This window comes from Aspergillus uvarum (assembly GCF_003184745.1).
Source record: "Aspergillus uvarum CBS 121591 unplaced genomic scaffold BO82scaffold_29, whole genome shotgun sequence".
Classification (NCBI taxonomy): Eukaryota; Fungi; Ascomycota; class Eurotiomycetes; order Eurotiales; family Aspergillaceae; genus Aspergillus; species Aspergillus uvarum.
In genome coordinates this window covers 77,505-105,158 of record NW_020291326.1, presented here as the reverse complement: position 1 = coordinate 105,158, position 27,654 = coordinate 77,505, and the positions used below count along the sequence as shown (strand labels likewise).

General features: G+C 47.4%; 11 protein-coding genes across 11 annotated transcripts; 4 read left to right on the top strand and 7 right to left on the bottom strand.

The window, feature by feature from the left end:
- Positions 1 to 246: 246 nt before the first annotated feature.
- Positions 247 to 2,263, bottom strand: BO82DRAFT_365067 (uncharacterized protein; the record flags this gene model as incomplete). Its single annotated transcript, XM_025636984.1, has 4 exons — positions 247 to 395; positions 479 to 791; positions 844 to 2,209; positions 2,259 to 2,263. The coding sequence occupies 4 exons, from the start codon at positions 2,261 to 2,263 to the stop codon at positions 247 to 249; spliced, it is 1,833 nt and encodes a 610-aa protein (XP_025491612.1).
- A 1,275-nt stretch (positions 2,264 to 3,538) lies between these two features.
- On the bottom strand, positions 3,539 to 4,795 carry BO82DRAFT_336111 (uncharacterized protein; the record flags this gene model as incomplete). Its single annotated transcript, XM_025633331.1, has 4 exons — positions 4,299 to 4,795; positions 4,038 to 4,244; positions 3,828 to 3,980; positions 3,539 to 3,766 (listed from the first exon to the last, which is right to left on the bottom strand). Exons 1-4 carry the CDS (start codon positions 4,677 to 4,679, stop codon positions 3,539 to 3,541), a joined length of 969 nt encoding a protein of 322 aa, XP_025491611.1. The 5' UTR covers positions 4,680 to 4,795.
- A 99-nt stretch (positions 4,796 to 4,894) lies between these two features.
- BO82DRAFT_374824 (putative AP-3 complex subunit delta) lies at positions 4,895 to 8,252 on the top strand (the record flags this gene model as incomplete). Its single annotated transcript, XM_025637441.1, has 6 exons — positions 4,895 to 4,941; positions 5,092 to 5,210; positions 5,261 to 5,457; positions 5,511 to 5,894; positions 5,965 to 6,193; positions 6,247 to 8,252. The coding sequence occupies 6 exons, from the start codon at positions 4,895 to 4,897 to the stop codon at positions 8,250 to 8,252; spliced, it is 2,982 nt and encodes a 993-aa protein (XP_025491610.1).
- Positions 8,253 to 8,500: 248 nt separating this feature from the next.
- BO82DRAFT_284142 (RAMP4 family protein) lies at positions 8,501 to 8,826 on the bottom strand (the record flags this gene model as incomplete). The annotated part of the gene is made up of 2 exons (XM_025631446.1): positions 8,501 to 8,607; positions 8,667 to 8,826. 2 exons carry the CDS (start codon positions 8,824 to 8,826, stop codon positions 8,501 to 8,503), a joined length of 267 nt encoding a protein of 88 aa, XP_025491609.1.
- A 579-nt stretch (positions 8,827 to 9,405) lies between these two features.
- Positions 9,406 to 10,873, top strand: pxr1 (telomerase inhibitor/ribosome biogenesis protein PXR1). The gene is made up of 2 exons (XM_025632392.1): positions 9,406 to 9,625; positions 9,678 to 10,873. Exons 1-2 carry the CDS (start codon positions 9,603 to 9,605, stop codon positions 10,561 to 10,563), a joined length of 909 nt encoding a protein of 302 aa, XP_025491608.1. The 5' UTR covers positions 9,406 to 9,602; the 3' UTR covers positions 10,564 to 10,873.
- Positions 10,874 to 11,476: 603 nt separating this feature from the next.
- BO82DRAFT_354647 (diacylglycerol acyltransferase type 2A) lies at positions 11,477 to 13,027 on the top strand. The gene is made up of 2 exons (XM_025635254.1): positions 11,477 to 11,775; positions 11,849 to 13,027. Exons 1-2 carry the CDS (start codon positions 11,603 to 11,605, stop codon positions 12,873 to 12,875), a joined length of 1,200 nt encoding a protein of 399 aa, XP_025491607.1. The 5' UTR covers positions 11,477 to 11,602; the 3' UTR covers positions 12,876 to 13,027.
- An 834-nt stretch (positions 13,028 to 13,861) lies between these two features.
- Positions 13,862 to 16,745, bottom strand: BO82DRAFT_284298 (putative kinesin family protein (KipA); the record flags this gene model as incomplete). The annotated part of the gene is made up of 2 exons (XM_025631455.1): positions 13,862 to 15,909; positions 15,968 to 16,745. 2 exons carry the CDS (start codon positions 16,743 to 16,745, stop codon positions 13,862 to 13,864), a joined length of 2,826 nt encoding a protein of 941 aa, XP_025491606.1.
- Positions 16,746 to 18,921: 2,176 nt separating this feature from the next.
- On the bottom strand, positions 18,922 to 20,141 carry kin28 (TFIIH complex serine/threonine-protein kinase subunit KIN28; the record flags this gene model as incomplete). The annotated part of the gene is made up of 2 exons (XM_025633330.1): positions 18,922 to 19,943; positions 20,060 to 20,141. The coding sequence occupies 2 exons, from the start codon at positions 20,139 to 20,141 to the stop codon at positions 18,922 to 18,924; spliced, it is 1,104 nt and encodes a 367-aa protein (XP_025491605.1).
- Positions 20,142 to 20,420: 279 nt separating this feature from the next.
- Positions 20,421 to 21,562, top strand: BO82DRAFT_354644 (mitochondrial 37S ribosomal protein mS41). Its single transcript, XM_025635253.1, has one exon. The coding sequence runs from the start codon at positions 20,641 to 20,643 to the stop codon at positions 21,376 to 21,378; it is 738 nt and encodes a 245-aa protein (XP_025491604.1). The 5' UTR covers positions 20,421 to 20,640; the 3' UTR covers positions 21,379 to 21,562.
- A 90-nt stretch (positions 21,563 to 21,652) lies between these two features.
- BO82DRAFT_336088 (cytochrome P450) lies at positions 21,653 to 23,798 on the bottom strand. The gene is made up of 4 exons (XM_025633329.1): positions 23,319 to 23,798; positions 23,067 to 23,264; positions 21,953 to 23,011; positions 21,653 to 21,899 (listed from the first exon to the last, which is right to left on the bottom strand). Exons 1-4 carry the CDS (start codon positions 23,562 to 23,564, stop codon positions 21,831 to 21,833), a joined length of 1,572 nt encoding a protein of 523 aa, XP_025491603.1. The 5' UTR covers positions 23,565 to 23,798; the 3' UTR covers positions 21,653 to 21,830.
- Positions 23,799 to 25,001: 1,203 nt separating this feature from the next.
- BO82DRAFT_392355 (CAMK family serine/threonine-protein kinase) lies at positions 25,002 to 27,637 on the bottom strand (the record flags this gene model as incomplete). The annotated part of the gene is made up of 6 exons (XM_025638612.1): positions 27,203 to 27,637; positions 26,619 to 27,132; positions 25,969 to 26,561; positions 25,775 to 25,905; positions 25,691 to 25,707; positions 25,002 to 25,648 (listed from the first exon to the last, which is right to left on the bottom strand). The coding sequence occupies exons 1-6, from the start codon at positions 27,242 to 27,244 to the stop codon at positions 25,002 to 25,004; spliced, it is 1,944 nt and encodes a 647-aa protein (XP_025491602.1). The 5' UTR covers positions 27,245 to 27,637.
- Positions 27,638 to 27,654: the final 17 nt, after the last annotated feature.

Sequence of the window (27,654 nt, the reverse complement as noted above, 5' to 3'; positions counted from 1 at the left end):
CCCTAAAACAGAGACCCTAATAAGCGACTTAGAAATATCGAGTTCGTCACAAATTGCTGAGGAACAACGGTCAGCTTTGTTGTGGGTCAATCTTGTTGGACCGTTCACTTACCTGATTGTTTGATTACTCCATGGCGAATGGAAGTAGTAAAGACAATGTTATCATAACAGGCAAGCAGTGCAAGATAACCCTGTTGCATGTTATGATACGCAATCTGAGAGCGAATCACAAGTTCCTTAGTCACTTTACATAACACGGCAGGAGATACCGTGCTGGACTGCCTTAGGCTTTTTTCCCATTTTTAAAGCCTTGTTTAACCTTAGGCGATTGCCTCCAACCATCCACATTGCGAAAGCACCAGGGTCCGGAGCCTTTGCCCGTGGCTTTTTGGGACCTGCATAATGTTATTGAAGAGAACATGGTGGCATGCATGCGCATCGTAGAACATCCTTGCACAACGTGATGACAGAGACCTACCTGCTTGGTCGGGTTTTTTCTTGGATACCTCATCGACAACGACTGCAGACTCATCTGTAACTGCCGTAGGCTCAGGTGGAGGGGAGGGTTCTGCAACTACATCTGCTGGTGGGGCAGGCTCAGCGGCTTGAGGTTTCTCTGGTATGGGCCACATATGCATAGTTATGGTCCAATCTGGTTCAATAACAGTCTCCCAAACTTGAGGCAGAATTATGTCGCCATTAGGGCCAACCAGATCATAGTGTCCTTCAGCGACATGAGGACCTATCACCTCGATATGAAGGAATGCCTGTCGTATAAGCTCTTCCATGCCCTGAAATAATGTTTAGCCATAGATTGTATTTCATACATTAAGTCTTCCTCACCTTCCAGGTACAGCACAGGTCGAAGGGAAAACTGAACTTCCTCCCGACTGCATCCTTGAACTTTATCGGCTTCTTTTTCTCCGGAGGTGGAGGGTTCGCAGCGGCTGCTGTTGCAGCCGCGAGCGCTTCTGCAGCTGCCGCATTCGCTGCCTCTGTGGCAGCAGCAGCAGCAGCTTCTACCGCAGCAGCTGCCGCATCTTCTGCTTCTTTCTTGGCTTTTGCGGCTTCCTCCGCAGCTTTCTGCTCGGCCTCCGCCCTTGCTTGTGAGGCAGCGTCCTCCGCAATTTTCTTCTCGTGCGCGGCACGTGCCTCTCTCGCAGCTTGCTCAGCAGCTTCCAGTTCGATCGCAGCCTGTTTGGCAGCCTCTCTGGCTTCCCGAGCTTCGCGCTCCGTCCTTTCCTCCAATATCAGTTTTTCAAGTCTTGCAATAGCTTCATCCTTCTCTGTATCAGCAGGTGCGGGGACAGGGGATTCGGGTGGATCGACTTGACTAGGAGATGGCGCGCGAGGATATGAGTGGTAATAAGGCGGAATCATCCCAGGTACCACATGGTAAGGATCCCTGAAAGGATAATAGGTCCCTGGGCCATATGGTATCATCATGTCGTGGGGGGCATAGGGAGGCGGACCATGTCCTGACATATGGTGTGATATTGAATGTGGGGACGGGTTGTGCCCTTCGTTCCGTCCATGAGAAGCGGCTGCGATAGGGTGTGGTTGATGTCCTGGGTGGCGTTCATGGGCTAGAAAAGGGGGCAGAGGAGGACCAGGTGATTGGGAGTTGTACCCGTACATCGATTGACCATACGGTAATTGTTGGCCTTGATGACCAAGTCTTATCAGTTGGTCCGATGTAGTCGCAACGCCATTGGGGTGCATAAACGCAGCATGCGGTATGGGGTTCCCGTTAGGATAGACGTATGATTGTCGCGGGGAGGAATGATGATTGTACCCTGTGCCCTGAGGCACGGTTGACCAGAATCTCCGCTCCTGAGGCATACGCCCATATGGAGCACCATATTCCTCAGCCGAGTCTGCGCTCTCAGGGGAGTCCGGCGAAGGATTTCGACGAGAACGCCTGAATGAGTCTCTTTCCGGTGCCATGTGATGCCTTGTTGACTGGCGGCGAACGGCAGACGAAGGGCCATGAATTGAACTACGTGCACGTAGGCGGCGTGATGTTCTGGGTCGAGAAGCGGAATCTGATGGTTTTAATTCATCCGGATATGATAGATGCGCCCATTCGTCGTAAGAATCTTGGTATCCATGGCTCTCAGACTCAGAAGGAGGAGAAACCTGCACTCCAGAAGAGTCTTCTTCATCGGAGATAGAGGATTCCGAGTCGGGGTCAATTCTGATATTCAGTCTATTATCTGTCAGGACGCAGATAGCTAGTATCAAGAGCAGCAACGCACGTCATTGGGTTCAACTGATTTTCAGAGCTCTCTCTAACTCTCGTCGTCTTTCGCTGTGTCTACTGTAAATTGACGTCCAAGCTTAGTTTGCGCAAGCAGTTGAACGCAAGCCGACCGGAGATGGAAATTCAGAGGCCAGGATGAATAACCCATGAATTCCTCAAGGTTGACACTGTTACCGGTCGAGGGACAGATGCTCGACAGTCGAATCTTGGGGATGAAGATAAAACTGAAGATAAATTCAAAAATCCCCGATTGCTCTGGACGTTCAGAACGGTGTTCACTATCCTCAAGTGCTATGTGAAGAGCCAGTGTTTTCTTCGCACAATAAGCAAAGTACGATTAGATGCTGGCAGAATTCCAGTCAATAGCTGGCTTCAGTGCAGACACAGGCAGCGGATCAGTACGGGTGCACGAGGGAAGCAAGCATGTACAAGGAAGTTATAATGGAACAACCATACCTCTATGATTCGATGCATTAGATGAAGGTCGCGTTAGCTAGGAGGAGGCGAGAAAGGGGGGTTGGCACTCGAAGATCAAAGGAGAATGAGGGTAAGGGGAGGGGGAAAAGTAGAAGGAGGATGAGGAGTAGAAAGTAGATGGAATCTCGCCGAGGACTGACAACAACGAAGAATGTGAAGAAACTACTGCCTGATCGAGACGATTTAAGGCCTCGCGGTGGAGATTTGGGCATGGCAGGCATTACACCTATTCCCAAATTTGAATATTGTCGTCATTGGTGGTACTATTAGGCACTGAGTTGGCAACCACTTTTCTTCTCTACCCATAAGCAAAAGTAGTGTAGTGCTGCCCGAGTGCCCAATGAAGAATCTAAGTCCATGCCAATGGGTTGTACAAACGGATCGCCCCTCTCCTTTTTCTATGCTCTTCCCTCCTGTTGTTACATACCAGTTATCTATTCGTTTCGCGTCAGATGCCGCTAGTATGTAAATTATTTGCGCGTAGCGCATCAATAAGAATCTGGAAAACCGCACTCGGAGCGCCCAGACTCAATCTGTGGCAGACGCTCGGCTGGCGCTCACTCTGCCGTGGAGCCTGGAGTGGTACTGTACCTACCTTACCTTAATGCAGGTAGGGAGGGCTTGGGGAGACGTTGTCCTCATTGGCCAGTCAGAGACGTCATGTCATGTCTTACAAGCGCCTGCACGCAAGTGACTCATCTACGTTCGCTAGTAGTGAGCGAGACACTAGTTACGTCAGAGATCAGTTTGGCCCTGGCCATCGCTAAAGCATATTTAAGTCCATGTGTTATGTTACATTCAATCGCTAGCGCGACCGAAGCGATCGAGAAGCTCCTTCACGGCTATAAGCTCAGCTTGACCGTGCTCCCATAAGTGATGATCTGACGAACGTCGAGCCACAATTTCCTCGAGACGATTCCTTGCAAATGTGTTGAGACTTTTCAGCGTATCGGTTGATATGGAACTTGCGGAGACTGATGACTCTTCTTGGTAGTCCGTCTTTTTCTCGAGCAGGAGTGATGTTGCCTGTCATGGTATGTATCAGAGGCAAAAAATCGCGGAAAGAAAGATATTGAGGGATACTTACGATAAACAGACCATAGAGGCCTCTCAAGTAATCGCCACAGAGTTCGATACTTCGACAGAAATACCGAATGGATCTGCGTAAAAGATGACAAGCATTTCCTACGTCGGTCGAACTGGCGCACGAATACAAGACTTCTCCTAGCCGGCAATGTACCTGCGACGTGAGTGTCAGCTTTCCGTGAGTGTAGACCATCGACGGCAAAAATCATACATTCCAAGCGTTCGGGACAATCAACAGCGCCTCCTCGAGGCTGAAAACTGCCTGTGAACTCATCCCTTGAGATTGATACATATCTGCGAGTTCACACCACGCCTCCGCATCTGTTGGAACAGCATCCAGAAGTCTTATCAAGCCCGTAATGGCCTCCACTGGTCTATGCAGCGAACGCAGAAGTGCAACTCGGCGTTTTAAAATTGGCTACTAGGTGTATCAGCTTCGGATAGTGCCATGAACATATAGGAAGGTACAGACCAGGTTAACTGGGTCCCTGAACAGTATAGCGTCGTATTTGTGCAGACACTCCTCCAAAGCTGCGCGATCTTCTGCAGTAGCTTCTTCGTGTAAGCCCCGCAATGCTATCAACTTGTCATTCGAAGAACCAAACCGGCTCGCTAGTCTATCAATGCACAAGAGAGCGGATCTATCATCCCCTGTTTGTAAGCATGCAAAAGCAAGTTGCTCCAAGAGATCATATGACTCATGATACTGGCGTTTCAGAAATGGCACAACTAGAATATCATCACCACCTGGAGAGTGCTGTTCAAGTATTCGAGGCGCTTGTTGTGAGAGGCGAGAGATAGTAATCAGATTCGAGCTATGTTCATACTGCATTTCAGGGGTATCATGCGCCATGGTATATCCGTCGCTGTTGGCTGGATAGATGAGAAGATTAGACAAGATACAATTTGTGTTAGCGTGAGCAGGAGACAATCAAAAAGTCGATAATAAGGTAGATAGAAGGTAACAGGAAGAGCAAGGACATACGTTACTATGCGGAGCTACTCCGCACCGGGGATAGTAGAGTTCTGTTCCCGTGACTTGGACGGAGCAGCTCGACGTAATCGCTCATGAACGGTAACGGAGTGTACAACATCTACAAGGCTGCTCCGAACCAGTGAATTGCTCTCAATATCACAGCTCATGATAGTGCAGAAGATCATCAACTTACTTGCGCTTCCTTCTACATGCTGTACACCGCCGAAGCATAATGTTGGTACCCTGGCCCAGAATGAGAACATAAACAACTAACACTCAATACATTAAGGTTCGAAAAGTCACTATATGACCTGATAAAGGGCCTTAGGAGCCACAAAGGAGATGAGGATGGATATATACAGGAATCTCTTCGAGAATGCAAGGCCGAGATCAAATTGCAGGATATGGGTACGCACAGCATAAATAATCTGCGGGACCAAGCTTTTAACATATCCTAGATAAGAAGGCTACGGCTCTCTTGAAACTGATCTACTTGGAGATGTTTGGCTACGACATGTCCTGGGCATCTTTTCATGTGCTTGAAGTAATGTCATCTGCAAAATACTTACAGAAAAGAGCTGGATATCTCGGTGCCGTACAAAGTTTCAGACCAGACACAGAAGTACTAATGCTAGCAACGAATCTCTTAAAAAAAGTATGTGCGCTGTTGAGTATTATAGTCCTTATATGAAGCTAACTGTTGCTTAGGATCTAGTATCATCCAGCATTTCAAATATGTCCCTTCCGCTAATCACATTGCCCAGCATCATCACCACCTCCCTTGCCATGTCATTGCTACCAGATGTTTTGTCTCGAATATCCCACACTCATGCTGTGGTTCGGAAAAAAGCTATTGTGTGCCTCTACAGGCTGACACTTGTCTACCCTGACGCTCTGAAACTAGCTTGGCCCAAAATCAAGGAACGCCTCATGGACGATGCAGAGGACTCTAGCGTCACTACAGCTGTTCTAAACGTGGTATGTGAACTTGGATGGCGACGACCTCGTGACTTTCTACCTCTTGCGCCGAGGTTATTTGAATTGCTTGTCGAAGGTGGCAATAATTGGATGGCCATCAAAATAATAAAGCTTGTAAGTTGTCTGGGTCATCTATATGAGGACCCTTCGGTATCATTGCTCGTCAGTATTCTCACAGTCCTAGTTTGCCACACTTACTCCGCTGGAGCCACGATTGGTTCGGAAGTTGCTTCGGCCTTTGGTGAATATAATTCAAACAACAACCGCCATGTCTTTACTTTACGAATGTATCAATGGCCTGATACAAGGCGGCATACTCGATAGCGATCAAGGTGCTCAAGAGAAAGACGAAATCGCCGATTTGTGTGTGGAAAAACTTCGGGGCATGGTCGTTTCGGATTCGGATCCAAATCGTAGGTGCTTCTGCCTTACGGCGTGAGATAGAAGCTGACATGCAGATATCTAGTCAAGTATGTGGCACTCCTAGCCTTCAACAGAATTGTATCGGCATATCCCGCGCTGGTTTCGATGCACCAGGATGTGATCATGTATTGCTTGGACGATGCGGACATCTCGATTCGACTTCAAGCTCTTGATCTTGCAACCAGGATGGTCACTAGCGACAACCTTCAGGGGATAGTAGAGCGGTTGATCTTACAGCTGGTCAACTCCAGTGAGTCTACCGGGAATGACCGCCCCGGGACTGATGATGAATTCTCTGAAGGAGGCGGGGAAATGAGACGTGATTCAGCTAACCACAAAAAAACAACACCTTTACCACCTGATTACCAGCTTGAGGTGTTGCATCGGGTAGTCGACATATGCTCTTACGGAAATTATGCAAACTTGTCCGATTTTGACTGGTATGTCGGCGCCTTGGTGCGGTTAGTGCAACTTCTTCCGCCGGACGTTGAAGATGTTGGGCTTCCTCATAACACTCGTACGGGTAACGATGCGGATCACCAGTCACATATCACTGGTCGAATCGGTTCTGAGCTACGCAATGTGGCCGTTCGGGTCAAGGACGCCCGCACGGAAGCAACTAGGGCTGCAGCCTCTTTGCTTTCTCTTGCAAATCGGAAATCCCTTTTGTTCAAGGCCCCAGGCGCAAGCAACGGCATCTTCGGGCCGCTCGCGTGGATGGTTGGCGAGTATGCCGAGCACTTGCTATCTCCTGGCCAAGCTCTTTTTTCCTTGATTGAAATGTCCAATTTCTCCTTGCCAGGGAGGACGTTATCCCTCTATGTGCAAGCCATTCCTAAGTTGCTCAACACCTTTCTGCCTGATGAGGGAACATGGGATCGAACAAAGAGGAGCGAAATGTCTCTCATGTTGGCCCGGGTGATTGAGTTTCTCAACTCTCTCAGTTTGCATCCTGACCTTGAAGTACAAGAACGAGCTACCGAATTCCTTGAGGTCATGCGCTTGGCAGCAGATGCTGCACATTCCGGCTCCCACAACTGGAATGAAGTACCGTATCTATTGTCTACGGTCATTCCAAACCTATTCAAAGGACTCGAATTGAATCCCGTCTCTGTGAACGCTCAGAAGAAAGTCACGGCACCAGAGCTGCTTCATTTACACCAGACATTTAATGATAGCCTTTGCGATCTCTTCGATAGCGATCTCGGAACTTCATGCGGAGAGTATGAAGTGCCCAGCCACATGTTCTACTATTGTAGGGAGGGCATGTCATTTGATAAGCAGCTTGGTGACTTCGCCGCGGTTGACGCAACTTATGGGACACAGTACCAGACACCAGTGAGTACCATGGTGGAAGAAGCGTCCACCTACGCTAGAAGGTTGGATAGCAAGGAACGAAGTAGGGATGATCCTTTTTATATTGGGACGGATGACGGATATTATGACATCTTGAGCCCGCACCATCCTTCTTTCACCGTCTCTAATGAAAGCGAATTGGATGTTGATGCCATTCCGATAATCGATCTCAAGTTGCACGCCGGAAGGGAACATCGGCCGCCGTCTATGGCTGAGTCTGACGGCCGGAAAAAAATAGGATCACGTCCCAAACGATATAATGTATTACCCGATGAGATGCTAGGAGACGATGAGGCTGGGGCAGCCAATAGGACGGGTGAATCTAGCAAATGGAAACGGTCTCTGCTTCAGATCGATTCCAGTGGGCTGGAACACCCCCAACTTAGCGAGAACAGACCACTCTCGGATGGTAATCAATCAGTCGTGCGGAAGGTCGAAGATGAGGCAGAGATGGTTTTGGCAATGCGAGAAGTGGAACAATTTCGGCTCAGATTACAGAGAGCCACAGAGCGAGTGAAGCCAATGGGCATCCCTTCGGAGGGAACATTGGTCAAGAAAAAGAAGAAGACGACGAAACCCGTGGTCAATGATAGGCAGGGAACTGGATGGCCTGATGATGAAACAGGTTTAATCAAGGCCAGCAATGACCGACAACAGCAGAAGAAGAAGAAAAAGAAGCGGCCCAAGAACTGATTCGAACCTAGATAGGTTCTTAGTAGGTACTACCTCACTTGGCAGTATGGCGTATGGCTAGGGTCATTGAACTAGGTTGAATCTGACTTGCTGGACTGCGCAGCAGGATGATGGTCACATCAATGCACTCGAAGCATTAGAAAGTATGAGGGTAGGAGGCCCCTGATATAATCGCTTCGACAGTGGCATCGATTTGTCGTGGAAAATAATAACATGCGATGATGCAACATAGCAAGCTGTGTCTATACCTACTGCAACAACTGACTAAAGTTCGTAACAAGAGCGGACCATAACCGAGGCACAATCCCCAGTAATTCGAGAAATATTCCACCACAAACAACAAACGCAAGGATGACTGTCAACTTTCTTAGCCCTACCAGATAATCATTGGCATGACGGCTAATGGGAACATACCAATCCAGCCAGTAGATACTGGAGACCGTGAGTGCTGTTTTGGCTTCGCCATCACCCCTCCTTTGCCACGCTTTGAGGCTTCATGCTTTGCATACCTCTCATTGGCTTTTCTCTGCTGTGGTGTTTGAGCCTGCAATTTGAGATTAGTATCCAACACCATCTGAATGCCAATTTAACACCACATTGCATAGATCTATAGCATACCATGGTGCCACTGAATACGGTTGATTTGGGCTAACTCTGGCCTTAACGTCTGGATCACTAAAGAATGTTTAAAATGGACAGAGATCCTGCTATTTTTATAGTAAGAGAAAAGAGGGCTTTTAGAGCAAATCGAAGGAGGCAAACAGCTGGATCACAATCTAGTATACAGAAGAGGCCACGTTGTGCCAATTATGTTCCGGGAGGCTTTTAAGCACGGAAAAGAGTTGGATCCAACAAGCCCCTGACAACAGCTTATGGCACCCTTGTGCTCAGCTTTGCTACCGCCTCCCCGATCGAGAATTTGAGGAACAACTTCCCGTTATCCATAATTGTATCGCGCCTTGCCCTTATCAGGCAGGCGGCAAAACCAGCCCGTGAGCTGAGCCCGCTGAGCCTTGTGAGTAGTGACCAGCAGTATTTGTACTGTACCATGGCATGTTGTGGGGGCAGCGCCTAAGCCAGTAGGCGGTCAGCACCTGCAAATCTCACATCTAATCTCCGCGAGATTTAGATTTTTTCCACTATCGTGTGTGGAGTGTTACGTTCCAATCTCTCCATTTATCCTGCAAACACCCAAGCACATTTTTCTTCTTAAAAAAACTAATCCCCTGTCTTCTTTCATCTTTTTCTGGTGGCTTGATTAGTACATATCTCGACAATCCGCGGTGGACAAATACTTCGAGCAAAGAAAAAGGATTCCCCTCGGGCCGAGAAATCATCTTGATCTAGCAAATGGGTCTTGCTGCACCCCGAAAGTAGGTAGGGTCTACTTTCCTCGTCCCACTTGGTCTAATGTCCATTGCCTAGGAAATCCAAGATCTCACACGATCCTAACAATACAAATTGGTCGCGCTCAACAACTGGCTTCGGGCACAAGATTCTCAGTTCTCAGGGATGGACCCCGGGTAGCTTTCTAGGTGCACGAAATGCTGCACATGCTGAGTTATTCACCACAGCAAGCGCGTCTCATATCCGCGTAACTATCAAAGATGATACACTTGGCCTTGGTGCGCGACCGAGGCGGGACGTACTAGGCGAACCCACTGGCCTTGATGCGTTTAGAGGCTTGCTGGGACGCTTAAATGGCAAGTCAGATGCAGAACTGGGGATTGAGGAGAAGAGGCGCGAGAATGCCAAGTTGGCTCGATATGCGGCCAGCAGATGGCAGGCAGTTAACTTCATTAGTGGTGGATATCTGGTCCAGGAAAAGGCTGATGTCAGCGAATCTGATGAACCCGCTCAAATCGAGTCAGACACTGAGAGCCGCAGGACTAATAAGAGTGCTACTGAGGTCCAGAGAGGACCTGAAAGTCCCGATTATGTGGACCCTAAGGCAAGTCCTATCAGTACTCAAAGTCAAAATATTGGCAGTTGTGGAAGGCAACTCTCAGACAACCAGGCCTCCTGTAAGAAAAAGTCCAAGAAAAGGAAGAACAAAGAAAGGCAAGAAGATAGCGGTTTCGAACACACAAAGACAGACACATCGGATCAAAGAGACGAGTCCAATTGTGTTTCCCCTACAGAAATGCCTGCATCGACTTCAAAGTCTCTGCCATCAAGGGAACGCCGTCCGATGGGCAGGCATGTTTTCAGAAGCCGTCACATTGCACAGAAAAAGAGAGCTCTCCTCGACGAGAAATCGTTGAATGAGGTAAGAACGTTGCGTTTTCACATGGTCACTTATGCTTACTGATTTGATCTCAGATATTTATGGTCAAGTCATAATACCCTGTCTCTTGGCTCGTGTCGTGTAGAGGCTAGCCTAGACTTTCTCCCACTACTCAAATACCCAATGTGATTATATTTATACACGCTTGTTATTATCATGCCGAGCACATGACCAAGTCTGATCTTCCATCGAGTTCCGCTACAACACATTTTCATAATGGCCGTCTGTTCCTATCATGATGATGCTACTTAGTGTAGCTCTAGAGGAGATTTGGGTTGGCAGTATATGGACTTCCGTTCGGACTGGATAGATTTCTCTACAAACACTTCCTGTGTGTTTTTCCATTGTAGTGATATTCGCATGTGTCCTAGATAACGGAATTAATGGTGCTGTAAACCAAGAGTGCTGCTACCTAGGGGTATGTACAATACCGTACATACCGTTTGAGCCGCATGTGGGCGCATACCTCGGCCCAGCCGGTGGACAATGTATCACTACCACTGTGGGTTGACCCATCGACTGTCATCGGGGTCCAGCTCAGCGTGGTCCAAAAAAAGTTCATCGTAGCCCAAAATTCCAAAATATCATTCACCGCCAGCTGGCAGGATTTTGAACCACGTTGAGCTAACCTTTATTAGTAAGACTTTTAACAACTCTTATCAAAACTACTTTAAAATTAAATGCTTTTTCTCCTTTTTACATTAGGATTATGAGGGTTTTTAGGGGCTGAAGGTTCTTACATTAGAATCTATAGAGTTTTTTTTTTTTTTTTATTAGGGGTTTAAAGTATATAGGCTCTTATACTTAGGATATGCCTAAAAGTTACTTATAATATACCCATCAAAAATACTCACCGCCCTCGGGGCAGAATTTCGGACCACGCCGAGCTGGGCGCCCGACCGTCATCGTCAGCGGCCGTCATGATCTTACTGTCTATGCTTCATGACACATTCATTCCAGATTCGTATCATCGAAGTTCGATCTCTGAACTGAGCTCATATGTCAGCTCATTCCTCTTGCAAGATCACAAGCATCAGGCTCAACCCGTGCTATCAAGCCACCGATGTCTAATTCTGGAAGTTGTGCCCCTGCGGGGACTGGGAATGACAGCCTAGCCCAGCTACAACCATCATCTCTGCAGCGGTCGCCGATAACCATCACTCATGATAGCTTTTCCACTGATGGTAGTAGTTCTGACCGTGCCCGAAGTACCGAAAAGGACCTACGCGAAAGGAGGTATGTGAACGTGTTCAATAAATCTTCTTTGGGGTATTTGTACTAACAGAAATCCTACTGACTGGAGAACTAGAATCCGTTGGGCACCATTGAATATCGGCCTCGAAAGACGCTTACAGACGTTTGTGGTTCTCTGCCATACTTTAACCATCGCTATCTTTTTGACGATGTTTTTTTTCTTATGCGCCATCCCACTCTCATGGCCAGTCCTAATACCCTATCTGATCTACATCTCTCTCTTTTCGACGGCTGCAACATCGGGGAGCCTGCGCGGTCGCTGCAATTGTCTGCGCTCCCTCCGTGTCTGGAAATTGTATGCGTCTTACTTTCCAGCCCGCTTACATAGATCCGAACCTCTTCCACCAACAAGGAAATATATCTTCGGGTATCATCCACATGGAATCATATCACACGGCGCCTTCGCAGCGTTTGCTACCGAGGCTCTTGGGTTTTCCAAGCTCTTTCCTGGAATCACAAACACTTTACTGACACTTGACTCAAACTTCCGAATTCCGTTCTACAGGGAGTACGCACTTGCTATGGGTATAGCCAGCGTCTCCCGCGAATCATGTGAAAATATCCTCACTAAAGGCGGAACTAATGGTGAAGGAATGGGTCGTGCCGTCACAATTGTCATTGGTGGTGCCCGTGAATCACTGGATGCTCTTCCCAACACTTTGCGCCTTGTGCTTAAGCGCAGAAAAGGATTCATCAAGTTAGCCATACGTACAGGAGCTGATCTTGTGCCAATACTAGCATTTGGTGAGAATGATCTCTATGAACAAGTGCGCTCTGAAGACCACCCTATCATACACAAGTTTCAAATGCTTGTTAAACGTGTGATGGGCTTCACAATTCCCCTATTTCATGCACGTGGTATCTTCAACTATGATGTTGGGTTGATGCCATATCGTCGGCCATTGAATATCGTGGTGGGTCGCCCTATCAGGGTAACACAGCAAAAGGACAGGGAGAAGGTAGATGATAAATACATCGATCTACTTCACACAATGTATGTGCAGGAACTAGAAAGGCTGTGGGAGCAGTGGAAAGATTTTTATGCTAAAGATAGAGCATCCGAGATTGAGATTGTTGCATAAGATGTTAAGATGATGGTTCTGGCAGGGTGGCGATAGCAGAGTGAATATATGAAGAACTATTCGGCATATTCAAACAAGCCCCATGTCCTGATGTTTTCCATATTGAATACACTAATCCAGAATCCCAGTGACAAGATTCGACTACATGTGAGGTTCAAATCCCAGGTAAATGCCTGCAGGTCTGGGCTATCGCTTGTATAGGCTCTACACCAAGTCTACTGGCTTGATTATTGGCTGATAGCTTCAGTCAATACCTTGCCGCACAACTAGATCCCTTACTTAAATCGTGCGAGTTATATCCTCTCTGGACCTTTTTTATGTTCGGAGTGATGATTTCGAATCGATGATGAGATAAATGGAATATAGCATGTACCAAAAGCTGAAATCGCTTCGAAAGGGGGACAAGAATGGGTATCTGAAAGTGCTGAATGATAGAAACAACAAAGCGACTGGGCATAAGGCATGTGCGACATGATTGAGAGAAGGAGCATCCGACCTCAAGGAAATATAAGCAAAGCTCCTATGATCGTGTTGTCATGGGTAGCCTTAAAAGGGAAATCGAACCCTGAGACCCAACAGCCCGGTGCATGACAATGGATAGTGTTTTTGGAACAACAGGAGCATGAATTAGAAGTAATTCCTGGGGGAAGCGACGCGTTGATCCCTTCAATATATAAGCGGCGAATTGTCTTGCCAAATGGCGAGGGCCTTCGTCCCCTGCGCGTCGAAAACCAATTGAGATCCGATGACGTTAGAAATTCGGTTTCACGAGGTGATCAGGTCCAGGAGCTAACCGAGCAATTTTGCTTTTAGAACAGCTCTGATCCCCGACGGGCCTTCGAGGCCAGTGCACTCTCTGTCATTGATACATTGTTCGAGAAGTGTCTAAGTGCTCACCCTGGCGAGCAGATTCTCCGGATAGGCTGACTGTATTCCAAAATGATAATGCGAAAATGTCAAGCTTGAGTGCTCTGGCTAGGATGCAGTCAATCGATGTTGCTCGTAGTCAAACTCGCTATTCCGGGTATCGACTCTGATGCTCGACGACTGCTGGTAACGACACGAACACTACCACGCGAGCCTTTGATTAATTGGCCGCTTTCAACACGATCTTGAATCATTTCATCAAGGATTCGAGACATCTCGTCCATACTTTTCCGCTTTCCTTCGGGGGTGCCTTCGAACCGCGGGGAGAAGTTGTTGTCTGGAGTGTAGGTCAAGGCATAGTCACTGTCCCCGAGACTGTGGCGGTGAGATAAAGTTTCTTTCATTCCGGGCCCACAGGCATCGATGGCAACGTGCGCAAGATCCCGATGTCGAGCAGCAGATCGGAGCGCTGTGAGCATTCGATCTTTATCGTCCAATTGTTGACGAAGCTCATTTATTTCCATGTCCCTTTCCCGCAACAAAGCCATTGTATCAGGCAACTCAGCATCTGGACTGCTAGACTTCATGCCTATTGATATACGGGAATGACTCGAGCGGCGTGCTTGCAACAACCGCCTCTCCAACGTGGATATGTATCGATTTTTGTCATTGAGATCAGCTTGAAGGGCCGCAATTTGTTGCTGAGTGCTCGCCTTCCCATCTGCGAATTCGCCGATATTCTCTTCATCATCATGAGGCAAAGAGCTCGCGAGGCGTGCACTGGCTGCGGGATCATAACTATTGACCGAAATGAGAGACATCGGGCGGTTTGAGGGTTGTCCATAGGCGCTCAATGTAGACTGGCTAACTGAAGACCGCAGAGACCTCGTCCCAGTATCGAAGGCGGATTGTCTGGAAAGCCTACCAAAGGAGGGAAGTCCCCCGTGGTTATTCACTCCAGTTGACTTCGAACATAATATAAGGCGATTCAGATGTTCTATACGTTCCTTTAACGCTGTCCGAGCCAGTTGCATCTCTAACATTTGTTCTTCATGACGGGCATGCGCTTCCTTTTCTAGCTGCTGTTCTTCAAGTTTGACTTCTTTCTCAACCTGAGCTTTTGTCTGGCACTCGAGCTGATTACGGAGAGCCTGGATCTCCAAACGATAGCGTTCAAGAAGAACCCGACTTCCTGTGTCAGTGCCACCACTTCCCATTGCCTCCTCTGCTCTCTTAGCATGACTGACAATGCTATTCTTCGCTCGAGCTGCAAACTTCAAGGTATTGAGGGTTTCACCAGCATGCGTTTTAGTTGGACTGGCTAGCTGGATCGTGCAGAGAATGCTGACCAGAGAGTTTCCTGACAAAGCCGGCTGCAGCAGTCTCGTGAGCTTGCTATCGCGATAAGGCAGATGCTTGCCTTCCTTGTCAGTTGCACCACTGGCTTTTTCCTTTGATTCCGAAAGTTTGGAGATGATCGTGCCCAAAGTCAGTAAGCTCTTGTTAATGTGTGCACCTTCTGTCCGACGTTCTTTGTCATCAGCAGCACGCTCTGATCCAGCAAGGTCGATAAGACTGAGCGTGGACACCCTGACCCCCCCAGGCAGCAAACCTGACCGCCTATCCTGGGATATACCTGCGGGTGCTCGTTCCCGACTCTCAACAACGATCTGGACAACCGCATGACTTCGTGAACTTCGAGCATTGAACTGGGTGCTGCCAGTCCTTCTCGCATGGTCTCCCCTTGCGATGACACGGAGAAGTTGAGTCGGGCTCTGGACAATTTCTTCCTTTAATGGAGTCGCATATACACCTCTTTTGCTATCCTCACGTAACTTGATTTCTTCTTGTTGGGCAGTGGAGGGCGCACCGGACACTGACGCTGAAAGCAGGTCATTTATCCTCTCGTTGTAGATTTCAAGGTAGCTCACCCGCAACAAAAACTCCCGGTGCGGCGTCTCTCTGATGAAGGAGAATATGTCTGTAATCGCCAGTGGAATTACCCCTGGGGAGGTTGCGGTTCCTTGCATAGAAAAGGTCTTGCCCGTTCCGGTCATGCCATAGGCAAACACTGTACCGTGATAGCCTTCCATAACCCTCCTCACGAGACGCTTTGCAGCAGCGTCGTAGACTTTTGCATTGTTTTCATTGGCCGAGAAAACGTTATCTGGAGTAGGGATCAGCGCATCATCATTCCGAGCCTGGCGTTTGCAGGATATAGATACCATATAGATAGTCACCACCTTCTTTCCCATTGAAGGAGATGATTGCTCGCCTCCCATCTACCGTCCATTCAGGTGTCTTTGTTGCTTCAACCCCCCCAACATCAGGTCGTACTCGGACGCTCACGATCACATTTCCCTTTGTCGTATCCCTGCTCTCCTTTGATTTAAGAGTGGACTTGGATATGCCGGCTGCGTCATCACCATCCTCATATGTGGTTGCGCTTGTCGAATAAGACTCTTGTGCAGAAGAGCTTCTGCTTTGGGGAGGGGAAGCATCCATGTCCCGTATCTCACAGCTAAGAGCCGATTTCAAGTCCCCGTTTCCGTGGATAAGGGATGTTGTTTTAGATGTTCGGTAGCTACTGATTGTGCTAGTGCTCAGTCTGGAGCTTTTCCGTTCTTTGAGACTTCCGGAATGACGCAGGCCTTGTATTCCTGAGATCGAGGACGCGGTCGAAGGGCGACTTCCAGCCTTAGGTGGCTGGGGGAAGGCTGCGATACTGACCGTTCTTCGCAATGATGTGTCGGGACTACTGGGAACCCGGGTGTTGATAAGGGACTTCGATGGACCAACATATGTTGTTGGACTATGAAGCACGGATCTGCTAGAACTTGATCTAGGACTGGAGGGAGCACGCATACTCGAGGAAGCCTGGGATGAGGAAAGGGTCCTTGGCGTATGTGGTAAAGTTGCTAGGCTCTTTCGTGATCTCGGAGCAGAAAGTTGAGGAGCCGGAGAGCTGGCGGTGGGCTTGGGTGGTGGAGGTAATTCAGACATGGGGACGTTTGGAAAGGCCGATCAACGATCGACATCAATCAAAAAAGGCCCCTAAACGATCGTTCAATCTTCGAGCACGGCTTGAGCGACGACGATATGCAACAACTATTATTTGTATCGTCCATGCACGTTGAAAAGAACCCTGGATCTCACACTCGATATGTTTCGGAAGCAGTGCCTGGAGGAGAAGGCCTGATTAGAATAACTGGAGACATAGGAGAATGATGGTGTCTGAAATTGTATAACATGGGCCGAGACTGGACATGAGACACTGTGCTCGGGGACCATATGAATGTATATGATCCAAGATTGCACCTAGACAATCTCGAGATATCTTCGAGAACCATAACATCGCCCAAAAAGGGCAGGATATAAATGCAACTATGCGGACTTACATGGACCGTCAGCAGGGTGCGGCCGTGGATTTCCCGAGCGGTGCTCAAAAACACCGTTGCGCGCTCCGCGACTCGGCGGTATTGAAAGTTGCCAGGAGCTTAACTGTCACCATGTGGTATTGGTGATTGGGATAAATTGAGACAGATCAGATGACCACTTTTGTATGAAGTGAATATGAATTGATCGGTACGTTGCCATCAAATAGTCGATGTAGGGGAAGAGAAGCATGGATGTGCAGATAAGGGGCGGAGCGGCGGAGGGACGGGAAATTATAGTGTGGACAGAGAAGAAGGTTCTAATGTAGATCAGTCGGGATGTTTAATGAGCTCTAAGTGAGACTGAGACCGCGTGCGCGCGGCGGGGGAGGGGGACCGGGCAGCAATGTGTAATAATGTATGTATCTACTTATTATTCAGTATGAGTAACTACCTAGTAACTAGTACAGTATTACTTGTAATGGCACTACGGAGTGAGTAATCATGAGTGCCTTCAAACGGGGGCGTTGGAGCACTGAGAAAGGGTTGAACTCCAGGAGGTCTCCATTGGCAGGGAGTGAGAAGGGCTTTCCTCCTTAGGCTCCTTCTTCACTATGAATTTACTTTACTAGGCTAGGTAAGCTCCTTAGCTAAACTTGACTGACCAATCTTACCTTAAACCTAAGTCCTTTGCTGTAATAACCAGGGCAAACTGACAAGCCACCTGAGGTATGTACCATAGATAGGTAGGACATGGTACTACGTAATGTACCTTACACTTGTAGTAAGTTAGTGTGTGCACGGTGCGGAACGGGTACCTGGAGCCAACTTGATTGTGGCCTTATGTGAACCAACACAAGGAGCCTTTTCGTCTTACATTACTATCATTATCCTTAAAATTTATTTTCTGCAGATAGCAATTGAGGATGCTTATAGAGATTATGAGACTGGGAGGTTTTTGTTCCCATTACTGGCCAAATAAGCCGCTCGACCTGTTCCATGCCGCTCGACCATTACCTTTACTATTCTTGGGCTTCATTTAGCCTATGAATGTAAAAGCTCCAGTTTCTCTAAATGCTCCTTTACCAGCAGCGCGTGATCAGTATGGAGGGAGTCTCAATTCTCTCCCCGTCAAGTAGGGGTGCCCTTCCGCTCGATTTGTACTGGACAGTACAGTACACCACGGTATGTATCCATAGCGACGACTAGAAAAAACATACTGGACAAGATGCATACCCCCCGCATCGATTTCAATGCCATACGAGGCATAGACTTAGAAAATGAAACCGCGCTACCATGGGATAAGCGAGCATCTTAATAAAAGGTACAGAAGAAAGAATTGATAGTCAGCAGAGATCGGTGTCGAACGCTTCTGGATGCTGTTTGATACTTGTTTTTCCCCTACTTCGTGACGATATCTCGACTGACAGCGGATCGAGAGCCTCGCAATCGCTAGCCCAGTTTCAGGTGGTCTTATATGGGAGAGCTTTAAAATGCCAACTTTGTCAGGTGGGAGGAAGGAAGAGTGTATATCTTTTAGGGAGAAACTACAAGCTCATTGTTATCCTGGTGCTATCAGTTCCCTTCATGCACATCACCGGTAGTTGGAATACCAGAAAACAGCGTTAGAATCTGTATCTGCCGCATGGCTGTGTGCCCCTGAAGCTGGGCTTTCTGCAGTAGATAGACCTTGGACAACTTCGCCCACTGGTAGACAAATGACCTCGCGCGTTGCAGCAAATCACTTTCCTCAAGATTTGCCTGGAATGACTTCGATTCATCGAGTCTGTTCCGGTACTCGTAAGCTAGTCTCTGACCGCAGTAAAATTCAACTGTCGAGCCGCATTCTTGAATGTTGAATCTTCAATTTCTCCCCCTCGCCTGGTCAGGTCTGCGCCCATCTTCTTAATGCCATCAATCTTGCGAGGAAGGTTTTTCTTGTCGGTTGGTTTAGGCTCAGTAGTCCACCAGCCGTGTTGTAAAACCCTGCAAGCTGTGTTTCGCTTCTTAGGGTTCAGGGTGCACATTGACATCAGTAAATCCGCGCCGACAGGACCAGCTGTCGGAAATTGCCTGAAGAAAAATTCTCGGCCCTGAAGAGGGACGACATGGTTGGGATCAGCGGGCAGATAATTAGGTAGTTTGGTGACACCTGGCCAATTGTCCTCATTCGGAGTCCCGAAAGCTTCACAGATCTTCGTAATTTGATCGAGATCGGTATTTCCTGCAACGAACGGAACTCGCAGGAGGAGTTCAGCGAACACCATGCCCATAGACCAGATATCGACAACCCCCGAGTACTGCCGGGCACCAAAGAGCAGCTCTGGGGGACGATACCAGCGTGTAATGACCTGGTGGGTCATATTCAAGTAGGGATCAGCAAACGACCTAGCTAAACCGAAGTCCGCGAGTTTCACTTCCCCATCTGCCGCGATGAGGAGGTTATTAGGCTTGATATCCCGATGCAATATGAAATTCTCGTGACAGAACCAGACCCCTTTGGCGAGCATTCCCATCCAAGCCTTGATATCAGCGAGGCCGTAGTGAATATTCGTATCCTTAATCAACATCTCGAGATCGCCCCGCGGTAGATATTCGAGAACGAGATTGAGATTTTGATCCTTTGATGAGAAGACATCGTGAAGCGCTATTATATTGGGATGTGACAGCTCTTGCAAGTATTTTACTTCTCGAATAGCGTCCATGGAAAGTCCATCTTTATATTCTGCATTGACCTTTATCTTTTTGATAGCGACGAACGAGGATGGATCTGTCCGAAGGTGGCCGAGGAAAACAACCGCATAGGTACCTTCACCGAGCCTTTTATCTATGAAATAATCACGCTCATCATTAACCGTCAAGAACAGCGACAACAAGGTAGTATTGCAAGCAACGAGGGAGGATGCATAGAACCATTCAAGAGAATGAGGCGTAAAATCATACCTTTAATATACTTGTGTCTTACATCGTCGTTTAACTGCTCGGTAATCTCACGCTCATTGGTAGCATGAGAGGGGTTTTTCATATTCGGCATGTATGGTGAGCGTTCAGCGCTATTTACCTCTGACTCTCTTGTCGCATCGGTAGTTTTAGCTGCATGCAAAGCAGGGTTCGGGATTAAAGGAGAAACAGCCATTGTTACTACAACGTAGCAACGTCTGGTTGTCTCTAGTAAAGAAGTAGTAAGAATACCACCAAAGTCTAAAGTGTTTTCAAGATTTATTAGTTAGATGACTGGACACAAGTCACAGGAATTTATGTTCTTGGAAACGGTGTGATTTGGCATCTCGAGCAGGTTGGTAATGGCAGTTTCGGAGTTAAGTTGATCCTGGCTGGAACTGATGCCGCCAAAATTTCTCCTCATTATCCCCGACCCGGAGAAGAGAACCAACTGCCAAACTAGGGTTCCAATAAAACACCTTGATCTCTCAGCTCAGTCATATGTTCAGATTATTGCCTTTTATTACTATTTTCAAGTTCACGACATAATATCTTGGCCGGACTGGGTGATCAGCCCGGCTACAATGGCGATGCACAGTCCATATCTTTTCTCCTTGCGAGCAATGCGACCTATTACCATCGGAAAGCAATGCTTCCGGCACCTTCACAAGCAGGTGCCTTCTGTTGCAATACCTTCACCAACACCATTTGTCCCAGACGTCCAGACTTTCCTTACACTAATCGGCCGTGGCATGAATAAACACACCAGCAAGCTGTCATCTTGGGATAAACTGTTTTCCATTAGTTCGCCAGAGCTTAAAGAGTTGGGCATTGAACCTGCAAGCCAGCGACGGTATTTACTCCGCAAAAGGGAGAAATTTAGACGAGGAATTTTCGGACCTGGCGGTGACTTGCAGCACGTTGTCAATGGTACTGCACAGTTGCGGGTGGTTGAAGTCCCCAAGAAGCCAAAGGATATTGCGGAAAGCCACAAATCCGCAAGCCTCTCGAATTATGCGGCCAATTCCTCCCCAGACACGAGGAAGATTGTTGTCAACCTGCCACCAGATGCCAAAGAATATATCCACAACCAATCTCAGCCACCAAAAAAGATTGCATACATGAGAGTTCACCACGGCAGCACTATAAAGGGCCCTTACCTACAGCCGATCAAGGGCACCAAAGGCAGCGCAGCTTTATTCGAGTTGAAGGAAGGTATGTGGGAGGATCGACTCGGAGTCAAGGTGGATGGTGGTGAAAGACGACGTGCGGAAATCAGAGCGAAACGGAGGAGCGAAGAGAGGCGGAAAGGCACTATCTAAAAACCTAGAAATTCTTAGATGGGTTCACATTAGCTTGTGGTATACCTGTTTCTCCTGTTTTTCTACAAGCTTGCACCAAATTTTGCTGCATGTACTATAGGCATTCATATTTTATTGCTGTCACACTATATTTATAAATCATGCTCGTATTATCTTGCACTACACAATGGACTGAACATAAAACCCAAGGCTTCGGCCCAATAAGCCAAATGCTTTTAGATGTGTTTCTAACTTGTAAGATGTATTTATTACGTATATATACATTAGCTTCTCAGCCGCAGTCCCATAAGCTAACAGCGGGCCCTTTGTTCATTTCTTATTTCATGATGATTAATTGATGAAGCTTAGAGGGAATCTTCTATTAGTTCTGCACAGTATTAATAAGGTAATAAGGATATACATCTACTATTATCTGCTATCATTTGTCATGAGGCAAAAGAGCAGCAGTAGTATTATTTGCTCGCAGGAGCACGCTTTTCGAAATGTATAAATGATTTCCCAGCGGGTTTCGAGAAAAGTGACTAGGCCCAGTAAGTAAAATAGAAGGTACATGCCTGGGTATGAGGATACTTACTGAATAGTCTGTTTCAGGGATACTCTTTACATGGGGTAAATTGCGGAACTTGAACAATCTTACCAGAGCCGCTGCTATGGCACCAAGTTGTACATAGGCAAATTGTTCACCAATGCACCTGTGCCTCCCAGCGCCAAATGGAAGGTAAGGACTGTTTGTGCCCTTGCTAACAAGACCATACCCATAGTCAATTTTCTCTTCATCTTCTGCATTAGACGCAAGGTCCTCATCCCAGCGGTGAGGATCCCACTTCAGTGGGTTGACGAAATACTCCTCAGACCTTGCCGTCACACCAGGTGAAGAGAGAACATTATGGGACGTAGGAATCACATATGGTGTTCCGTCCACAGGCATCGGGTTCTTCACCGCACGTATGATTGAATGGATAGGCGCATGTATACGCAATGTTTCCTTGATGACCTTAGCATGAAGATCCAACTTCTGTAGGTCTTCGTATGTTAGAGGCGGCAAATCAGGGCCGAGGACACGGAGTTGTTCAGCAAAGAGCTCATCCATGATTTCCGGATGTGCCGCAAGGTGTAGGACAATCCAGGAAGCCGTAGAAGCCGAAGAATGCTGACCAGCCATGAGAAGAGCTATCATCATGTGCGCGACTTCCTCGTCGGGAACTTGAGTGCCATCTTTATACTCGCAAGACATCAGGTTCCATACCATGTCTTCAGAGTCTTTCTCAGTTCCAGCATTGCGACGAGCCTTGATGATTTCCATGTATGTTTCTGTCATTTTCCTCTGTGCGGCATCGCGTTTCCGATTATGGGGAAGAGGCGCCCAGGGTAGCATGAAATTGATTGGCGCGAATCCCATGTCCAGGTCATGATATAGCTCAGCAAAGGTGGAGTCAAATCTACTTCGAACTTCCTTGCCTTGGAGAGAGCGTGAAGCTGTATAGATGGTGATTTCAGCAACTATTTTGCACACGTCAAAGATACCACTAGCACCCTGGAAAGCCGGAGAATGCTGGACAAAATCCTCCACTTCATCGGTTATCAGACGAACATAGGAACGTAAGGCGTCGGAGGTAAGACCGAATTTGACGAACTATTCTCCGTGTTGTCAGCGGCAGGACACTCTTCATCCGGGTGTGTCTGATTACCTTCTTCTGCTCCATTAATTTGGCATTTGGGCAGTCATACACAACATTGCTCCCAAACACAGGTGTAGTAAGCGGCGAATAAACTTCCTCGGCACAGACATCTCTTAACTTGCCATTGAGAATGAAGTCATTACCCTTAGTCCCAAGGTAAACAGTCGTCTTCTTGCCAAGAAGAACAAAAGTGAATATATCACCGTACTGATGGTGAATTAGCAAATGAGCTACCCAGAAAACCAAGACCTATGAAACTACCTTCTCACGGCACTTGAAGAAAAATTTGTACGGATCCATGCCATAGCTGATCGTACTGCCAATAAAGGGCACCCAATGAAACACTACAGGTGGTTCTTTCGGGTTCTTGAAAAGCAGTTGGCCCAAGACATTGAGCAGGATAGACACAGCAAGTAGGGCTAGCAGTGTTGTTCCCAGGATGACCAGACTCGAAGACTCCGTGCAATGCTTGCATATAGTATCGAGTAAGACCGCGAGAAAGCCCATGGCTGCGTCGTGCTAGCGGTTGCGAGACAGAACCAGGGGCCAGATAATTGAGCCGTGTCAGATAAGTAACCCCTTACGATTAGAAATAAAAGAAGATTAGGCTCAGAGCACTTCCTCAGTAGAAGCAGTGAGGGTGATCCCGAGCAATATAAAGGCGAGGACTGAGCGAAGAGAAGCGTGCAGGGTGATTGTGGCTGAGAAAAAAGTAGCCTTGACTTGAGCGCGGATTCTGCCACTGTACGGAGATCTGTTGTGTACTAACTTGGTTTCCCTCCCTGACCACCCGTGACGGCAGCTAAACTCCAACAACTTGCCAAGAAATTCACTTAGTAATTAAAAACCAAAATATAGAAACCAAAGCTTGAAATAATATGGAGTAGATATAAGTATAAAGAGCATTTCTATAATTTGGTCCCTCAGGCAAAAGTATGTCATCTTATAGTTGTGATTTTTCTAGCAATTTTGAAGTTATTTCACTGAATTGTAATTTAGCTGGCCAGGGAGGGTAATTGGGTAATAGCTGGTCCCGTACTGTATATACTCCGTAACTGATCTAGAATTGGCATTTGCTGCACGTGTAATGATAGTCACTATTGACACCAGCTGTCTTTCCAATACCAGTATTGCTATTAGAATAGAAAGTTATACCGCCTACTATAGAGGGCTTAACACCTGTGGTACGTATTGGGATTTCGGCTGTGTCAACATTGATTATCCGGGATCTATCAATGTCGGTCTCAATAGCCATTAAGTTATCAATGAGCACATTCTTACCCCTGACTGTTGTTAACTATCGGGGCAGAGTAATTGATATGCAATACGACATATATAGTAGACTAGTGGTAAACTCCCCACGTACCCAAGAGGCAGAGGTAAGGCAGGTCTTTGGTAGTTGCTGCTTGGCAGACATGAAGTTCCAGATCCGACCCCAGGCGAGTCTTTTGTACTGTACCTTGCATCGAAACTAGAACATTTCGAGGGAGGGGAGTTTACGCCTTCCTGAGACTACAACCATAGCTTAGTCCCGCCAGCGAATAAACAAGTTAAGCCGTACGGGTAAGCTGCAACCTTATTCATAGGAGCCATGTTAAATTTATTTGCAAGGCAGTTTGATGGCAATAGACCCTGAGTAAATCACCTACTCCTGACGTCCTGGCTCAAACGATAATCCATACATACAAGGAAAAATCTCTACCAAGTCTACTGCGGTGATTCTCTTGCTGCATGAGGAGATAATAGGTCTCATAAGAGGGGTTTGCCTGCGAGAAACTACCAGTCGGATATAACTATCAAGGGATTAACTAATATGCAGCATTCTATGACAGCTACAAGCTTTCATAGAAGAAATATGTAAACATTGAACCGCAATCCTGTATGCAGAGAGACTTTGATTTGAGACATGAGGGATCTGAGATAAACACCACAGAACGGTTACCTTTACTCGTGACTGGGCCCTGCTTCATCCGGATATAGGAGTGGATCTCCCTGCTCCCCAAGGTTGATGAAGTCTTTAGGTGCGCTGTTGTTGTCGCAGGCCTCTCCACCCTTAATAACCTTGGCAGGATGATTGTGAGTGCGCTTCCCAGTATGGCTATTGTGGAAAACCCGCACGGTAGTGCCGTTGCGCTCCTTGCATTCGTTGAAACTGACATCATTGATATGACTGAGGAGCGTTCTTTCGCGAGCTAATTTACGCTTGGAAAAGTCCAATTTATCCAAGGCGCCGGTCAGCCCATCCGTGCTGTCGGACAAACTAGGGTAAGTTTGTGTGAGCCATGGATGTTCCAAGCATTCATCGACAGTTATGCGCTTGTCAACATCGACCGTGAGCATCTTATCAATCAAATCCAAAGCCGGATCCCCAACAGAATCCCAATATGGTGATGGGTAGTCGAAACGACCCATTTTGATTTGTTGTGCTAGGGTGTAAGGGTTTTCCGGGGTGTAGAGTTCGTCGGAAAATGGCGGAAATCCGCAGAGGCATATGTAGAGAACCACCCCAAGCGACCAGATATCAACTGCTTTAGTGTACTTACGCCGACGAGACTCCTGCAGTATCTCGGGCGCGACATCTAGAGAATGAGCTTGAATTTTTTAAGTGAGAAATGAGGAACTGGGTATCTTACAGCTTGGCGTCCCGCATCTGTAAGACAAAAACTATAGATTAGCAAACATGCTTATCGAAACCACATGTTGTATGTCCGACATACAGAGTAGTTGTGAAGGAATCTTCACCAATTATCTTGGCTAGTCCAAAGTCTCCAAGCTTTACTGTCAATCTTTGATCTGCAACGAGAATATTCTCTGGTTTGATGTCTCGGTGAACGATACCACGATCGTGCTAATACGGATGGATCAGCACCTAACCCAGAAATGATACAGTAAGGGTCCATCGAACACATACCAAGTACTTCAGACCTTCAAATATCTGGATGAAGATATGGCGGGTCTCCGTTTCCGAGAATCTTTGTTTGCTGACGATCAAGTTGAAAAGTTCACCTTCCGAGGCAAGTTCGAGTACAAGATATACCCCATCACTCTCATCGAATGTATCTTTGAGACATAGAAGGTTCGGATGACTGACTCCCATCAGAAGCCCAATCTCTTGTTGCAAGGCGTCGGTCTGTGATTTTTGAGAGTCACTTGAACGTTTCTCGAACAGTTTGACCGCATAATGTATTCCCGTAGCTCGTTCCACGCAAAGGTATACGCTGGCGAAATGTCCTTTCCCAAGTTGTTGAAGAATTCGATACTGTTGACGAAAGCGATTTGTATCCCTTATCCGAGGATATCTGAAAACAAAGCGTGCTTGGTCCAGAATTGTGATCTCGTCACCATCTTCGAGTTCTCGATGTTGGTTACGTCCAACAATTGCATCGTTGACAAAAGTCCCATTGCTAGACAGATCCTCTAGGACAGCAATTGAATCGCCTTTCTTATTCTCAGGGAACAACAGAAAATGACGGTTGGATACAGTGGGAATCTTTAGGACAAGATCTGACTCCTTGTTAGTAATCTGTGCATTGAACATGGTATCATTCATATCTTACTGACCACACTCACGATGGCGACCTACAAGATAGCCTCCCGGTGCCAGCAAACTCTCTCGCTTGTTCTTTGACTCAGGCTCCTTGGGATGCCCCTTTTCTCCTTGCGTGACTCCGGTAGATCGAAGCCCATGGCTCTCACATCCACTCCTTTTGCGCAGAACCAGAGCAGCTGGAACCTTATCGTCGAGGGGAAGGAGATAACCCCAAACCCCTTCCGCAGCTTCGTCTTCAACTTCATCGGCAAATGCTCTAGGTGGATAAACAAATTGAGAGAGGGCCTGTGTATCGTGAGGCGGGGATGGACTCGGCTGAGGAATACCAGTACTCAAGGGCGTACTACACTGTTGGACGCTTTTTTTGTCATTCGCGGTTTCAGCTAGCTCTTTATCGTCGTTTCTTGTGCTCAACTCCTGCTGGACTATAGGCGTAGGTAGGTATAACTGATCGGTTGGCTGTGGTGGTAATTCTTCAGACCGTCGCGCTTTCTTGAGGTGCTTCGAATCATGCTCCTTGTTGGCCTACAGTGAGATTTCATTCAATTAGCCTTGCGTGATGAGGAATTAGCACGGAATCGGTAGATTGATGTACCCTTCCGCGCTTAAGAGAGCTTCTCTCATTTTGTGGTGTCATTGTTCCGCCTTTTACATCATATCAAATTTCCAACTTGCATGTAATATCCTCGGATCCTATGGTCTGCACAAGACTGGTTCGTTCTAAGATTCTGTTTGAGACTAGCTGGAGTTACGGCAGGAGGTTCCGCAATTGACATGTAGTGGCGGCTTTCTCAGAACCCTCGGCCTGCTACATCCACCTGTATAAGGGACAGGAAAGCAAGAGCTTAAAATGGACTCCAGAGAATGATTGAGGAAAGAAGGATAGAGAAAGGGAGAAAAGATAAGGAACCTTGAAGATAAGGAAAGGAAGTGTGGGAAGGAGATGGCGGGCCGACTGGCTCAATTTCGGCGAGGAGCGAGAGAGTGATGGAATCCAAGGGACTTTGAAACGCTCACAATGCGGGAGATACTGCTGTGGACCTGCCG